The sequence below is a fragment of the Anolis sagrei genome, chromosome X, assembly GCF_037176765.1.
Source record: "Anolis sagrei isolate rAnoSag1 chromosome X, rAnoSag1.mat, whole genome shotgun sequence".
Taxonomy (NCBI): Eukaryota; Metazoa; Chordata; class Lepidosauria; order Squamata; family Dactyloidae; genus Anolis; species Anolis sagrei.
This window is the reverse complement of record NC_090034.1, coordinates 15216495-15233268: the sequence shown is the minus strand read 5'-3', so window position 1 is coordinate 15233268 and position 16774 is coordinate 15216495. Positions and strand designations below refer to the sequence as shown.

Genomic DNA, 16774 nt, shown 5'->3' with positions numbered 1-16774 from the left:
GCTTTGTTTCATCTTATCCTAAATGAAAATAAAAGCAGACTTTGGGCGGCTTTGTATATGCCATTTTGTTTTGCTATTACTTTAACCCATAACACAACAAAGCTTCAGAGAGACTTCAGAGAGACTCCCAATGTCAAGACTTACTGAGTTGTGAAACTGTATTCCTTTTTGTTTTTTCCACAGTAGAAGACAGGCTCAAAGAGTTGAGGGACTACAGGCATACCTCACATAGGTGCTTTATTTTAGAGGGTTTCACCAATTTGGTGCTTTTTAATGAAACAACAGTACTGTGAAAGCCAGTCCAGTTTATAACATGTATTCACTTTGTATCTCAGTATAATATTTTGGTATTATTATTATTATTATTATTATTATTATTATTATTATTAGAAACACAACAAGATGAGTGCACAGCAGACACTCTGCTGGCTGTTGTATTGGATCACATGTCAGACTTTCCAAGTGTCTAAGACGGTGTGATGTATCGGCGAATAATGCGTGCAAATCCCAGTAAGGTGGCCTTCTGCAGCTGGCAGATGGTAATCTTATCAGTGCCGATTGTGTTTAAGTGCAGGCCAAGGTCTTTAGGCACTGCACCCAGTGTGCCAATCACCACTGGGACCACCTTTACTGGCTTATTATTATTATTATTATTATTATTATTATTATTATTATTGCTACTCTTGCAAAAGCCCAGCACTATTAAGCACTCAACCAATGATCATGTAATATGTGTATTGGCTTCTGTAGGAAGTGAATAAGAAGGGCTGGGATTCACTTCAAGGTGACATTTGCTTTATAGCAATGGTTTGGAATCTGGTTCACCATATGAGTGAGATATGCCTGACATTTGCTTTATAGTAATGGTTTGGAATCTAGCTCGCCATATTGGCGAAATATGTCTGCACAGGATGCCATTTCCATTAGACAATCACATAGAAAAATTTAGATCTTGCAAAGAAGTCCAACCTGCTTAAGCAAGAGGCTGAAACGGACAGGTTCAAGTCCCCATTGAGCTATGAAACTAATTGGCTGACCTGAGGCCATCCCAGCTCCCTTCACTGTCCTGCCTCACAAGGTTGTTATGAAGACAATGAAGAGACAAAGATCTGTATGGACTACCTTCAACTCATTGCAAGAAGATGGAATATAAATGCAAGTCTCAGTAGAGGGGAAGAGGTAGAACGAGCAGATTGTGGATCACTGGTTCTCTAAATCAGAGCATTGGTCAAATAGCAAAATGCGATAGCAAGAATTTGAGCCTGGACGCTACAACCCAATTCCTGCAACACCTTTTGGGATAATGCTGAGCACAGGGTAGGAACTGTGTCACCCTCCAGACATGAAACTGCTACTCCCAGCTTTCTTCACCATTTGTTATGCTGCTATGAGTTGCAGAGAGCTGTCGTTCGTGAACTTCTGGAGGGCCACACAAGCTCCCCACCCAGAAAAATCAAGAAGAAGAATAGGAGAAAGAAACATAGTGTGTAGGTGTACATATCTATTTTTCAACATAGGGACTTCTGCGATGATGACCAAGGTCTACACTAGCACGAAAACACATTTATTAACTAGTGTAAACCTATGAATGAGTAACACGCAATCAAGAGTAAAACAACATTAACAAAGTATTCCTGGGATTACAAGCCTTGGAGACGGCATCTGCTATAAACGGATCATCTAGTCCACACCGCATGATGGTTTACAGCAACTTAGGAGTGTACCATTTCCACGAATTCTGCACCAAAAGGAGAAAATATGAATTGGTTGGTCGCTGGCAGTTGCTTCTTTCCCCGAGCAAAAGCAAGAGGGCATGGCAAAAGCAGAAAAAGGGGGTAAGCTAGGGTTCTCCAGATGCTGGACTAAGGCCCCTTCTACCTGGATTATATGAGTCTACACTTCCATATACTCCAGTTCAAAGCAGAAAATCTGGATTTTATGTGGTAGTGTAGAAGGGGCCTAAGAAATGACCAGTCCTGATCCACCATCAGTACATATATCTTGGCTGTGAGTTTGTACTGGAATGAGATAGTTTCCTGTTTTGATTGTGGACATTCTAGAAGCTTTGTAAAGAGATAGACTTTTTTCTATCATCTCTTTGTACAATTATCATGTATAGATCCGGAGTGTCACTCATTTTAATCAAGGGCTACATCTGCTTTATGGTTGCCTTCAGAGGGCCATTGAATCAATGGATGGAGAATCCATGGATCCAGAGAGCTAACTATATATTATTTTACATAGTGATCATTACTCTTTAGTTTTAACCCAATTTGGATCCTCCTATGTTATTGAATGAAAACTCCTATCACTTGATTACTGGAAATAATGGGAATTGTAACCCAACACCACTTGTGACTCGGATGTTGGGGAAAAGTTAAAGGACATCTTAAAGTCAGACATCCTATCCATAAGCCTTGCATCTAAATCCAAACCCCATTATCCTGACCAAATAGAACAATTGCAGCCTTTCAGATGTTACTGTATCCCAGCTCCCATCAACTCTAATAATGATGTCTAATAATGAGGAATATAGGAGTTGTAGTCCAACATCTGGAGAAGAGCCACATCTAATGACATGGCAGGCAAGATTTGGCCCACAGACCTTGGGTTTCACCCATCTGATATAGGTTATCATTGTAAGTGACTGTGGGTGGAAGGAAAATGCTGAATTCCAATACAGGCCATCTTAACCTGAGGGTAATGTTTCAGCCATCGCATACCGGCCTTGGGCAGAGCTGGAGTCATGTCACCCTGCATTCTTTGCCACAAGCAGTAGCCCCCATCTCTGTGTGTTTACACATGCCTTCAGTCCATCTATGCATCTTTTCTCATGTTACACACATAGCCAGCCAGTGGTGCGGGAAGAATTAAGGCAGCTGGGGAGAAGACAGCTCCATACTACAGCAATTCAGCCATATGGTGTGTGTGTGTGTATATATATATATACACACACACACATATACATATACATGTGGCGTGTGTTATTGCAATCTCTGTGTCAAATGTCTGGGCCATTTGTCCTTAAGGGTCCTGCATATGGATGGCATCCAAGCAGCCTCTGGTTGCCATTCTTATGATCACACAAAAAAAAAGAGGTACAGTAGAGTCTTGCTTATCCAACGTAAATAGGCTGGCAGAACGTCGGATAAGCAAATATGTTGGATAATAAGGAGGGATTAAGGAAAAGCCTATTAAATGCCAAATTATGTTATGATTCTACAAATTAAGTACCAAAACATCATGTTTTACAACAAATTGACAAAAAAGCAGTTCAATACACAGTAAAGTTATGTAGTAATTACTGTATTTATGAATTTAGCACTGAAACATCACAATGTATTGAAACAGCTGTGGATCCGGGTGGGAAGCAGATTGTGTTGGATAATAGAGAATGTTGGATGAGCAAAGGTTGGATAAGCGAGTGTCTACTCTAGAAAGGAAAATGGAAGAAAAAGGACTGGAGGAGGTTACATACCGTCTGCCCCGATTTTTCCATCTCCATCATGGTCTGCTGCTGCCATCAACGATTTGGTTTCTGTCGGTGTTAAAACTCGGGCTCCACTTTCAAACCTCTGGAGGAAAAATCTAGTGAGAGAAGGGAGAAAAGCAACAGGGAGCTAAGGAAACAAAAATACCCGAAGAGGAATCCTATGCAACACAAAAGCTTCTTAACATCAGTAATAGAGGTTACTCAAAGAAGTGTGCATGGGAGGGGGAAGATGAAGCTCTTTTGATAGAAGTGTTTAGGAAAGTGAGCAATCACTGAACAAGCACTGCAATGGGATATCTCATGGCTTAATTAGGAGGAGGTGCCTTTGGTTGTCTGAACCATGGCTTATGGAGTAAGTCATGCATTTCGGTGACAGATGAGCAGGAAAACCACTTGCCTTCTTAACTTTCGGTCTGTGCTCTTGCAACCCTCCCATGGGCTTTTATTTAAGGCTGGGGAACTGCATTGGAACAAGTCATGGTTTAAATGGATAAACCATACTTTATATAGTTCACCCATTTTGCAGCATCAGAAGACAAAAGGGGAAAGCGGGAGGACAAGGGAGAAACTGGAACATTTTTAAACCAGCTGATAAAGTGGGATGGTGGTTGAATTAGAACTGTTCCCCTCGACCTGGGATGTTTGCAGGGCACTGACCACTGTATCACATTGTCATCTCAAAGGGAAGTTCAGAATGAAAAACAGGAAAAGCCTCACTTGAGTTCATCTTCCTCTATGAAGCCACTCTGGTCATTATCCAGGAACCGGAAGATATCCTTCACTTGGCTGCTGCTCTTTTTGGCCATACCGGTGAGCTGAAAGAATTTTTTGTGGTTGAAACTATCTGGAGCTGAGACAGAAAAAAGAAAGCTTCTGTTAATTAGACATCCAGGGACAGAAGATAGAGATTTCCTTAGACTTAGGCCCCTTCCACACAGCTGTATAAAATCCACATTGAACTGGAATATATGGCAGTGTGGACTCAGGTAATCCAGTTCAAACCAGATATTGTGGATTATCTGACTTGATATTCTGGTTACATGACTGTGTGGAAGGGCCCTTAGAGTGCATCTACACAGCAACATTATTGCAGCTTCATACCACTTCAACTGCCATGATTCGCTGCTATGGAATCATGGGAGTGGTAGTTTTAGAACAGTAGTTCTCAACCAGGAGTCCCCAGATGTTTTTGGCCTACAACTCCCAGAAATCCCAGCCAGTTTACCAGCTGTTAGGGTTTCTGGGAGTTGAAGGCCAAAAACATCTGGGGACCCCAGGTTGAGAACCACTGTTTTAGAAGGTCTTTAGCTTTCTCGGCCCAAGAGTTCTGGTATCTCGCAAAACAACAATTCTCACTATTCTATAGCAATGAGCCATGGCAGTTAAAATTGTGTCAAATAGTATTTATTCTCAGATGCACCTTAGAGGCATTTAAAGATCCTTGGGTGTCCTCAGACATCCATGCTTCCTTTCACACAACTGCTTGCATGCATGTAAACCAGCCACCACTGCAGCTAAAAGAAATAATTTTCTTAAGCATTTGCCATAACTGCAAAATGTAGTGTTTCAATTCATGCATATACAGTACAGTAGTACAAACACAATTGTGTGGGATGTCTATGAGAAATCAGGTACCAGATATTTGTGGCCTACAACTCCCAGAAATCCCGACCAGTTTACCAGCTGTTAGGATTTCTGGGAGTTGAAGGCCAAAACATCTGGGGAACCCAGATTGAGGACCACTGCCTGAATGAATGCTGTACTGAAATCACTCTACCTCATTTACACAACTTATAGCAATGGAGGAGACCCACATATTGGCATCACTGGGGATTGTGTGCAAGATGTGTGACACCATCAGAGGAGACACCAAAAAGACTTCTGTAAAACTTTGGTGTTGCGTTTCAGCAAAAACATGTTTTAATTAAGCCTATCCACAAAGTTAGATATCCTGTAACCACAAAGACATTTTTGTAAGCCCATCTCGTATCTGCAGCATCAGTAGACCCACAAGGCTAAACCTTATGCTGTGTTCTGAACTTCTAATGCTCATGTGTTCTGGTTAGAGCTGTCATTATTACCCAGTTGTAGTTGCACTTTCATGTGCAGGCTTGGAGACTAGGGCATACTGGAGCCATGAGTTCAAATGACAGCAAAGGAGATTCCACCTAAACATTAGGAAGAACTTCTATCCATCTTCAATATCATACAAACACATGGAGTGTACCGGAGTACTGGAGTACTGTTGCTTCCACTGTTTCTGGGTCTTTTTTATAGTCACTGATTTTTCTCTCTCAAATTTTCTTGTATTTTAGTTACAATATTGTGCATCAGTGCCATTGTACATTCATCCACCAGAAATATGCATTGGCTACTTGACCAACTTTGCTGCCTGATAATGTAACAATAGCTCTCAATTATTATTATTATTATTATTATTACCCTGATTACTCTCCAGAAGGAGACTGATATGGATGCCAGATTCTAATACCCAGAGATACAAGTACCTCCTTCGAAAGATATAACATCTCAATGGGATTCTGGACATGTTTAAAGTTAATATTAAACCAAAGTAGACGATACATTAAAATACAGTGTACATTGAAATAATCTAAATTATACAGACAGTGTCAGTGTTCATTCAAACTGTATTGGTCCAAACTGGATGGGGTTATTATTTATTATTTATTTATTTAGAAGTTTTCTATACTGGCCTTCTCACCTCAACGAGGGACTCAGGTCGGTTTACAGCATATATGAAAGTACAATAACATATAAGTACAACAAAGTGCAAAGTCATTACATATTAAAATAGTACAATAAAGTACAATAAAAACTCTGTATGGGTTATGACCCCATACAGTGACTGTAAGTGAACATTGGCATTGTGAAATATTTGGCAACAGTAAAAAGTTTCTGAACTCCACCTAGTGACTGTTTTAGGCATTTACACAAATATGTTATCAGCAACCTGTAGCGTTTACAGTGTACTTTGCAGCAAATGCCTCCACTGTACTTAATAAAAAGGGAAAATCAATGTCATGCAAAGTACCAATGATTACAAAATCAAGGTATTGATCATATCTGGAAAACACTGAAGAGGGTCTATATCCTACAGTATCAAATGCACAGCCAAGATTTAATGAAGCACCCCCATCTCATTAGAATGCAAATTGGCTTTTGTCTTTAATAAATGGTAAAATTATAGAATTGCTTTGAAATAATTTTTTATGATTTATTACCAGTAAATGTTTGATTTGCATGCCTATTTTATATATCTATTAGGGCTGGGCGGTTTCGTTCGTTAATTTCGTAATTCGTTATTAATTCGTATTTAAATTAGCTTACGATCCGATATTGAGCCATGCAGGAATAGTGTGAGGAGTAATTAAAAATTGAAACAATTTTTCCAATTTATTTCGTATTGTTTCGTAATTGTTTCATAATTGGTTCAAAATTGTTTCAAAATTATTTCGTAATTGTTTCGTAATTATTTCCGCATGTCTGGTGCAAGTTTTATAGTTGTTGTTTGTTTTATCAGTGATTAAAAAATAAATTATCACAGCAACAGTCAACAACAGAGGGAGAGGGAAGCTTCAGAAGTTCCCCTTGTCCCATTTGGAGGTTTTTTTAGCATATTGCGCAATCGCGTCTGCCATTAACGAATCGATTCGAAATTAACGAAATTTCGTAAATAACGAAATTTTGAAATCTCAAAATTTCGGAAGTATTTAGAATTTGGAAACGCTAGCGCCCCTTGGAAACGAATCGAGTTTAGAAACAAATTTTTCCGTGGTTACCCAGCCCTAATATCTATATTGTTGTACAGCGTGAGGTGGATTGGTTCACTGATTATTTAAGAGGGGATGGTGGGATTTCCTGTGGGATTTCCTGGGGCACAAAGTTATGAAGATTCAAGTCATAACTCTGGGAGAAATCTGATAACTCTGGGAGAAATCTGACTTAGAAAGTGCAGGGCTTCAAGGTCAGTCAGAGGAGTCAGAAACTGCAACATTAGATAAGAAGTCAGGCAAAGAGCTAAGTGATATGGAAGGGTCCCAGGGAAAAACACCTGGAGCTACCTACGGAGATCCACAAAAGTCTTCGTTTACAGATTAGAGTAGAAAATAGGTGGCACTGGTCTGCACAATTATGTGGGAAAGTTGGGGAGAAAATTAGTGGGAAAAAGAATGATTTCATGGGTGCCTATTAATTAGCAAGTTGTTTACCCAAGGGTTAGTTCAGGCAACATAGCATTCGAGTGAGACACTAGGCCTGAGTTCTCTGGTTCTTGTTTCAAGTCAAGCCTTGGTTTTGGAGTTAAGTATCCTGGAAGTTTTCTGTGTTCTCGTTTTTGTATTTCTGCTCAACTTTTACTTGGGGACTTATACAGTACTTGTGATTTTTTGGCTATTGCTGGACTGTGTTACTTTGGAATTTACATGAGACATTTGGATTACTGTTTGGTTATAACCTATTGCTAACTCTTTTTTGGATTATATATCTTCTTTCTTTATTCTTTCTTTATTTCTGAATTTTCATATATTTTATGTGTTTTTACAATAAACGGTTTGCTTATACTCTGGACTTTTGTGTAGGTCTTTCCAGGCCTGGGGTGCAACATATATACCAGGGTTGTGTCAGAATTTCTCGGATAAAAAGGCAAAAGGTTTAAGAAGTTGCAGAAAGGCCTGAATGGCTCCATCCTGACTCTCCTTCCTCCAGCAAGTAAAAAAAATCTTATTCCATCAAGCATTTAGAAACTAAGGTCCCATCTACACTGCCATATAATACAGTTTGAAACTGCATTATATGGTTAGTGTAGACTCATATAATGCATTCAGGGCAGTTAAACTGCATCATAAGAGTCTACCCCAGGCATGGGCAAACTTGGGCCCTTCAGGTGATTTGGACTTTAACTCCCACAATTCCTAGCAGCCTTGTGGCTGCTAGGAATTGTGGGTGTTGAAGTCCAAAACACCTGGAGGGCCCAAGTTTGCCCATGCCTGGTCTACCCTAACCTTAAAATGCAGTTCCTTTATATGGCAATGTAGATGGGGCTTCAAATGGGCTTTTAAGTGTGTTTCTTATGCTGTTTTGTTGGTCTGTACATAATCTTTAAATTAATTGCAGTGGTTTTAATATTATAATTTTTCAGGAATAACCTGAATATTTAATATTTTTAGTATAGGGATCCCTATAGTGGAAGCTGCCTCGGGTCCTACTACTAGGGAAAAGAAGGGGCATAAGTGAATTAAATCAATTAATCAGTAAATAACTAATAAATGGCTGAGATGATCCTGTCATTTGAAGGGTAATTTTCATTCTTTTAGAAAAAGAATTATTGTGCTATAGTACAAAAGTGCTATTCTATTAATAAATTAACACATTGATCCACAAATGCACAATAATTCTAAGCATGAAAAACAGAGAGAAGACTTTTTGTTTTAATTTTTCTTTGAATTCAAACGAAACCCAGGCCCCTTCTACACTGCCATACAATCCAGATTATCGAAGCAGATAATCTAGATTATCAGATTTGAACTGGATTATATGAGTCTACACTGCCATATAATCCAGTTCAAAACAGATCATCTGGATTTTATATGGCAGTGTATATGGGGTCCCATTTTCTGTTAAATTTCTGAGAGTGCCTTGGACTGCGAGAAGATCCAACCAGTCCATCCTCCAGGAAATAAAGCCCGACTGCTCATTGGAGGGAAGGATACTAGAGACAGAGTTGAAGTCCTTTGGCCACATCATGAGGAGACAGCAAAGCCTAGAGAAGACAATTATGCTGGGGAAAGTGGAAGGCAAAAGGAAGAGGGGCCGACCAAGGGCAAGATGGATGGATGGCATCCTTGAAGTGACTGGACTGACCTTGAAGGAGCTGGGGGTGGTGACGGCCGACAGGGAGCTCTGGCGTGGGCTGGTCCATGAGGTCACGAAGAGTCGGAGACGACTGAACGAATGAACAACAAACAACAAGACAGAGGCAATGGAAACATGGATTTGGATATTTAAAAAGAAACTACAGAGGACTTCAGCAACAATTCTCCAGAAATATTTGTCCCATTTGGAAGAACATAGTTTACTGACAGTGCAATAAATTGTCTTTCAGGTTTGCTTCATTACTCTTAAGGTATCATATCCCATCTGTTCTTGAATGCTAAGCAGGGCCAGCCCTGATTAATACTTGGATGGGAGACCACCAATGAATACCAGGCATTGTAGGCTGGATTTCAAAGGAAGGGGCTGGAAAAAACACCTCTGAGTGTTTTCTTTGCCAAAGAAAACCCTATACCATAAGTTGGCAAGTGACATTAAGGCATATATACTTACACACAGGGCTTTAAGTCTTTTCTTGTGGCTTTTGCTTCCAAAAAAACCCCAGTACTTTTAAAGCACAATAACAACAATATGCAGTCATTTTACCTTGGCAGTCTCTGAGTGCAGCAGCCAGGTCGGAAGGGCTGATGAGGTCGTTGAGGCTCATATTAATCTGTTCCAGAAAGGAATAAAAGTACTGTAAAAGGCAAGTGAAGTGAAATGCGAGATGCAGAAGAGAAGAAAAAAGCAGATCTTTAACAAAACCAGTTCGTGTGTGTGACTTACAAGCAACTGGGATTTGTACTTTGGCTGGAATGCTCTCTGCAGATAAGACACTAGAGCTGTGTAGCAGAGAATTCTAAGTTTCTCAGCAAATTGCAAATCCAAAAGTCTTGTAGATTAGCAGTATGCCATGAGCAACCTCATCAGATGGGGTCCAAATCAGTAGCTGTGTGTAACTGGTCACTTTGTTCACACTGACAGTGCAATAAATTGTCTTGCAGCTGTGCTTCATTACTCTTAAGGTATCAGATCCTTAAGAGTATATGTAGACTCATATAATCCAGTTCAAAGCAGATAATGTGGATTATCTGATTTGATAATCTGGATTATATTGCAGTGTATAAGTGGCCTGTGCCTGCACTTAAGATGCCTTAGGATTCTCTGGGTATAGCTACACTGTAGAATTAATGCAGTTCGATGTCATTCCAACTGCCATGGAATCGTTTCAGGCCCTGTCTATACTACCATATAAAATCCAGATTATCTGCTTTGAATTGGATTATATGGCAGTGTAGACTGATATAATCTACTTCAAAGCAGATAATGTGGATGATATGGTAGTGAAGATCCAGCCTCAGTTGTAGTTTTAGAAAGTCTTTAGTCGTTTTTGCTATGAGGGGCTGATAACCCAGCACACTATAAATCCCATGAGGCTTCAGCAATGGCAGCTGATGTTGTGTCAAACTGCATTAATTCTACAATGTAGATGCGCCATCTGTTGAGTTGCTGGAGCAGACCAATATGACAACCCATTGGAAACTGACAGGTTTCTTCTCTTCTGGAGCCTAGCCTATCTTAATATCTTCTCCATCTTTCATCCTCTGGCAAGCTGAGAGATACCAAAAACGATGCCTTTACAATGTACATTTTAGTTACCCAGATCCAGATTGAATGTGGAATGTGTTCACTAAAAAGATAATTATTCCATTTTCTCGTGGCATTTGGACCGATTCTGGTCAGTAAAAAATAATAATTCTATCTTCGAGAACCATCGCGTTTGAAAGATCAGCAACAGACTTTGAATTCTACTCCTTGCAGCAGGAATACACAACTAAAGCACTCTCAAAAGATGCTCTGTTCAAAGACCTCCAAAGAAGGAGAGTCCTCCACCCTCCAGTCAAGAAGACCTTCCTAATACTTCAGCAGACTCTCTTTTCTTGGAACTTGAAACAGATTTCTTCGGTTCACAAATGTTTCTGCCTGTTTATGGACTAGTTTGACTTATTTGTGGTTTCTCCAAAGAGGCAAAAGAGAAAACGCAGAATAAACATTAGATAATAAGTTAATATTAAAGAGGCAACTGGGTACTTACTTCTTGGTGAGCTGGACACAGATGTTTCTGTCCTTGGAGCTGGTTGCTCCCCTTGTAATGGTTCCCAGGGAACAAAGGAACAGAGCTGGATTGATCTCCGGCAGAATTGTACCTTTGGCTTCCAGTCACCTGCCCAATTTATATAGGTTTCAAAAGGTGACAATAGCTTCTTGGGTTACCTTTTCATGGATTAGATGCTCAATTTGAGCCCCTGCTCAAATGTCTTGCTTAACTAATGAACTGGGTTTCTTTCCTCTCCGATTTAAACCCAAGTATGATATTGTAGAAAGAACTGCAGGCAGGAAATGAAGGCATTGGCTTCAAAAGTGGCCCAAGACCTTTTGCCGCCCAAGGTGAAGGCCAAGATGGTCTCTTCTCTATTTCACACCCAGAAGTTGGCTGGACTCTTGGCTATTTGCGGCTGATGTTTCGTGAGCTGACGGATTTTAACCGAGTTTTTGTCTAAAGTTTAAAGAAGCTTATCCAAGGTAATGGATCCTATCCAAAGGAGGATAGCACAGGCAGGGGCAAACTTCGGCCCTCCAGGTGTTTTGGACTTCAACTCCCACAATTCCTAACAGCCGGTAGTTTGCCCATGCCTTGGATAGCACATTGGAGAGATCCTTTCATATTTGGGTTAAACCCTGGGATGGATTCACCATCCCACTGACATGGAAACCATTTGGAGCTATTGCTGCAAATTTTAATTTTTCCTAGGACTGGCGAAATGCCATGTTTACTCTAATCTAATGTTCACCTTTTTTGACTAAATTATCCGCCAAAATTAGGGTGCACATTAGGTAAAGGTAAAGGTTTCCCCCTGACATTAAGCCCGGTTGTGTCCGACTGGGAGGTGATGCTCATCTCCATTTCTAAGCCAAAGAGCCGGTGTTGTCTGTAGACACCTCCAAAGTCATGTGGCCGGAATGACTGCATGGAGCTCTGTTACCTTCCCACTTGAGCAGTACCTATTGATCTCACATTTGCATGTTTTCAAACTGCTAGATTGGTAGAAGCTGGGGCTAACAGCCGGAGCTCATGCCACTCCCCAAATTCGAATCGGCAACTATTCAGTCAGCAAGTTCAGCTGTGCCACCGGGGGCTCAGGGTACACATTATATTTGTGTAATACAGTAATCTTAGTGTTGAGCCAAAGTAAAAAGGGAATCGGCTTCAGGAGCACCTGGAACTCCAATTTGATGACATTATCTCCAATTTAATGGCCACTGCTCAATGCTATGCTATCCTAGGATTTGTAGTTTGGTGAGGCAGTAGCATTCTTTGGCAGAGAACCCTCAAGACCTTATAAAACCATATGAACACATTTTCTTTAGTGTCAGGAGTGACTTGAGAAACTGCAAGTCACTTCTGGTGTGAAAGAATTGGCTGTCTGCAAGGAAATTGCCCAGGGAACGTCCGGATGTTTGATATTTTACCATCCTGTGGGAGGCTTCTCTCATGTCCCCACATAGGAAGCTAGAGCTGAGAAGGGAGCTCACCCCGCTCCCTGGATTCGAACTGTCAACCTGTTGGTCAGCAGTCCTGCCGGCAGAAGGGTTTAACATATTGCGCCACCAGGAGCTCCCATATGATTTCATAATAATGAACTATGGCAGCTAAAGTGGATTCATTCAACAGCACAGATGTTTCCCAAGATTTTATTTTCCATTAGCCGTCCCCTGCCACACGTTGCTGTGGCCCAGTCTGTGTATATGTGTTTTGTGTATGTATATATGTGTATATGCGTGTGTGTATATTTGTGTATATGTGTATTTATGTGGTTATGCGCATATGTTGTAATGTATTTTATGTATATATATATTGGCTTTTTAAGTCTCTTCCGCTGTGTTTTTCAATGTTTTTATGAGTGATGGTCACTTGTTGGCCTGATACGTTTATTGTTTCCAAATTTAGTGTCAATTCGTCCAGTGGTTTTTGAGTTATATTAATCCCACAAACTAACATTACATTTTTATTTATATAGAATAACCGTCCCCTGCCACGCATTGCTGTGGCCCAGTCTGTGTATATGTGTTTTGTGTGTGTGTGTATGTCTATATTGAAATGTAAGGGAATGGCGTCCCTACCTTCGGGAACTTGCCAAACCACTTTGAATCACCAGAAGCCCAAATAGTTAGAAACAAAAACACAGGTTTATTTTGAACTGCAGTTAGAAGGCGGACAGACAACACATACACAGAGTTGTGTTGTTACTAAGCTGCCGTGCGCTAATGGTGCTGTTTCCGACCTTATATACTCTTAAGCAAACATTTTGCAATTATGTCTCAACGTCTATGTCCTGTGGTTATTCATTACATATCAATTGTTATGTCTGTGGTTATTCATTACATATCAATAATTATGCTGTAGTAAGCAACTGAGCTATGCACCCCGTTTATCAGTGGGTGCTGAGCAATCACCTAATCCCATTATCTATAAGAGTGGACTTTGTGACCAAGCTAAGGCAATTATGGTGTCAGCCCCAGATTCTGTCGCATAAGGACAATATTTTCAGAAATGAGTAATTTTGAAAATGACATTTTCTCAATTCCCTCTCAGTAATATCTTTTTTTTTTGCTTTTTAAGTCTCTTCTGCTGTGTTTCCCAGTGTTTTTATGAGTGATGGTCACTCATTGGTTTGATATGTATATTGTGTCCAAATTTGGTGTCATTTCATCCAGTGGCTTTTGAGTTATGTCAATCCCACAAACGAACATTACAATTTTATTTATATAGATTGCTGGAATTTTGGGGTTTTTTAAAAAGGAATTTTAACTAGGATGCAACACACCTTTTCTGGCCAAATGACAAAGCGTGCGCATCACCAGCAAATATATTTTGGGTTTCATGGTTTTGAAAATTGAGTTGTGCATTAGATTCACTGGTGCATTAGGCTCTACTAGTATGGTAGAAGCGTAGACCACATCAGGGGTTTAGATGATCCATTTGAGCTTTAGTGTGACCATCAGGTTTAGAATCTTAAATCCTACATCCATTATTTCATTACCCCAAGTGGCAAAATCCTAGGCAGCCAGTGATCTGACCAAAGTCCCTTCATGAATTCTGAGGATGAGGTGCCCAAAACAAGCTGTCTGGAAGCTGTTTGTCTTGACTAAAAATGGATATGAAGGGGGATGAGCTTTGTGGTAGAGCGAATGTTTTGGGTGTAACCCATCTCATGTTCAATTACTGGCATCTCTGGAAAAGGAAGCACCTCAAAGAGACACTGCTAGTTGGGACAGACTATTATTATGTGCCTGCAAGTAACCTCTAAGGTTGAGAGAGTGTGACATTCCCAAAGCCACCCAGTAGGTTTCTATGTCTAAGTGGGGATTTGAACCCTGTAATTTAACATTCAAAGCATTATATCCCACTGGCTCATCTTCTAGTGTAAAATCTAGATTGACCAATTGTTGTTGTTTATTCGTTCAGTCGCTTCTGGCTCTTTGTGATTTTATGGACCAGCCCACGTCAGAGCTCCCTGTCGGCCTTGGCCACCCCCAGCTCCTTCAAGGTCAAGCCAGTCACTTCAAGGATACTATCCATCCATCTTGCCCTTGGTCGGCCCCTCTTCCTTTTTCCTTCCATTTCCTCCAGCATCATTAGCTTCTCTAAGCTTAATCAATACGAAACACACTCAGATCTTTCACGTGGCAGGATGGATCTTGTTTTTCTTATCCCACTTCTGCCACCAATAAATATGAAATGCACACACCTAAGGTGATGCTGGCAGAAATCCTCAGGCAGGGGGGACCTTTACTTTATCATTCCACCTTGCCACCAGTTGTGTAAAAGATGAGGCTTTGTTTATTTGAGAGTGGACTCCTGTTTATGTTACTTTAATATGTGTAATCCAATGCAACAAATTTATCTTTGGCTCCACGAGATCTTCAGCTTTCTCTCTTCTAGAGAATCTTCTCTTAAATAAGTAGTCATAAACACTCAGTATTTAAACTGAACAGAAACAACATTTATTTGAAGATTTCTCAGGTTCACATATGCTTGGCGGTTACACAGTATCTTCGTTTAACTCTTGGTTCTTCTTGAAACATGTAACTGTTACTATTAACTATTAATATTAGGGATTGACCAATGGTCTGATTCAATTCTATGGTTTGGCATAACAGTGTGGTTTAGCTTTTCATGAATTAAGCATGGATTCATGCACCGAGCCTCTCTCTACCTTCTTGAGAGAAGATAGTGTTCTGTGCCATTTTCAACTAGCCACTTCTGTGTTGGAACCCTAAATGATTGTTAATCGTAACTACGACTGAAATAAGCCAACTTCAATTTTTTGTGTGCCTTTAAGCAGTTTTTGATCTATGCCAACACTAAGGCAATCTTGTCGTGATGTCTTAATGGCAAGATTGATTTGGCAGGCAGTTGTCTTTGCCTCTGAGGTTGTGAGTGTGTGACTTGTTCAAGTGGGTTTCCATGGCTAAACAGAGATTCGAACCCTGATCTCCAGTCATATATATCACAGCTTGAAACCATCTCCTTTGAATTAATCATACTTAAGACCGACGGCATCCTGATTCAGATCTAATAGTAGATTACAGCTCCTTTGAAATGTAAGTGATGGATCCCACATTTTAGGAAGACAGGTAGAATAAATTAAACGAACAAATTACAATAAAAGTAGTTCACAATATAATAGATAGGCACTTTGGAAATAACATTGATACGAGTAGCCTGTTTCCAGATGTCAAAAGCAGCTCTTGTAATCCTTCCTCCAAATATATTTGAAGACCATTAATTAACTGAAGTCAACTATATCGTAAACATACAATTGTGTCCGGCAGGAACATGGTAATGAGATGTTGCTGCACAAGGGCTATTGAGAATTGTGCCCTTTAAGCTGGAAATCGGATGCCAAGGTACACTCCAAAGTGATACCGGTCCTATCTGAAAGGTTGGTTACGAAAGCTAAAAAGAACTGCATTTCAGAACGAAGTCAATACTTCTGGATAATGATACAGGTGGCAATCTACAGTTACTTGCATTTATTTATTAATTGATGACACTCTTCATTTGAAGCGTGGCTTTCTGTCTGCCTTAATTAGAATGCATGAAATCATCCGGGACCAAGACCACTAATAAAAAAAGGCCTCTTAATTACACACATCGGAACACGAAATGCATTTAGGCTTGCTTAGCAGGCTAAATGCTAACTCTTTGTCTTAAACCACTGGCTTTTGGGAAGCGCCGCCACTCTTGATGCCTGACTGCGATCAGTCAAAGAAACAAAACAGAAGGCAGTTCAGACAAAGCTAGAGTGGCCTTGGCATTGAAGCTCAATCTCACTACGTTCTGGTTAGCAGTAAGGGTGCCATTATTTGTGCCGCCTCCCTGCGAGC

General features: G+C 40.3%; 1 protein-coding gene across 1 annotated transcript; it reads right to left on the bottom strand.

Moving 5' to 3' along the window:
- Positions 1-1390: 1390 nt before the first annotated feature.
- Positions 1391-9989, bottom strand: LOC132780699 (parvalbumin, thymic CPV3-like). Its single transcript, XM_060784434.2, has 4 exons — positions 9929-9989; positions 4211-4343; positions 3479-3588; positions 1391-1738 (listed from the first exon to the last, which is right to left on the bottom strand). Exons 1-4 carry the CDS (start codon positions 9987-9989, stop codon positions 1713-1715), a joined length of 330 nt encoding a protein of 109 aa, XP_060640417.1. The 3' UTR covers positions 1391-1712.
- Between the last annotated feature and the right edge of the window lie 6785 nt (positions 9990-16774).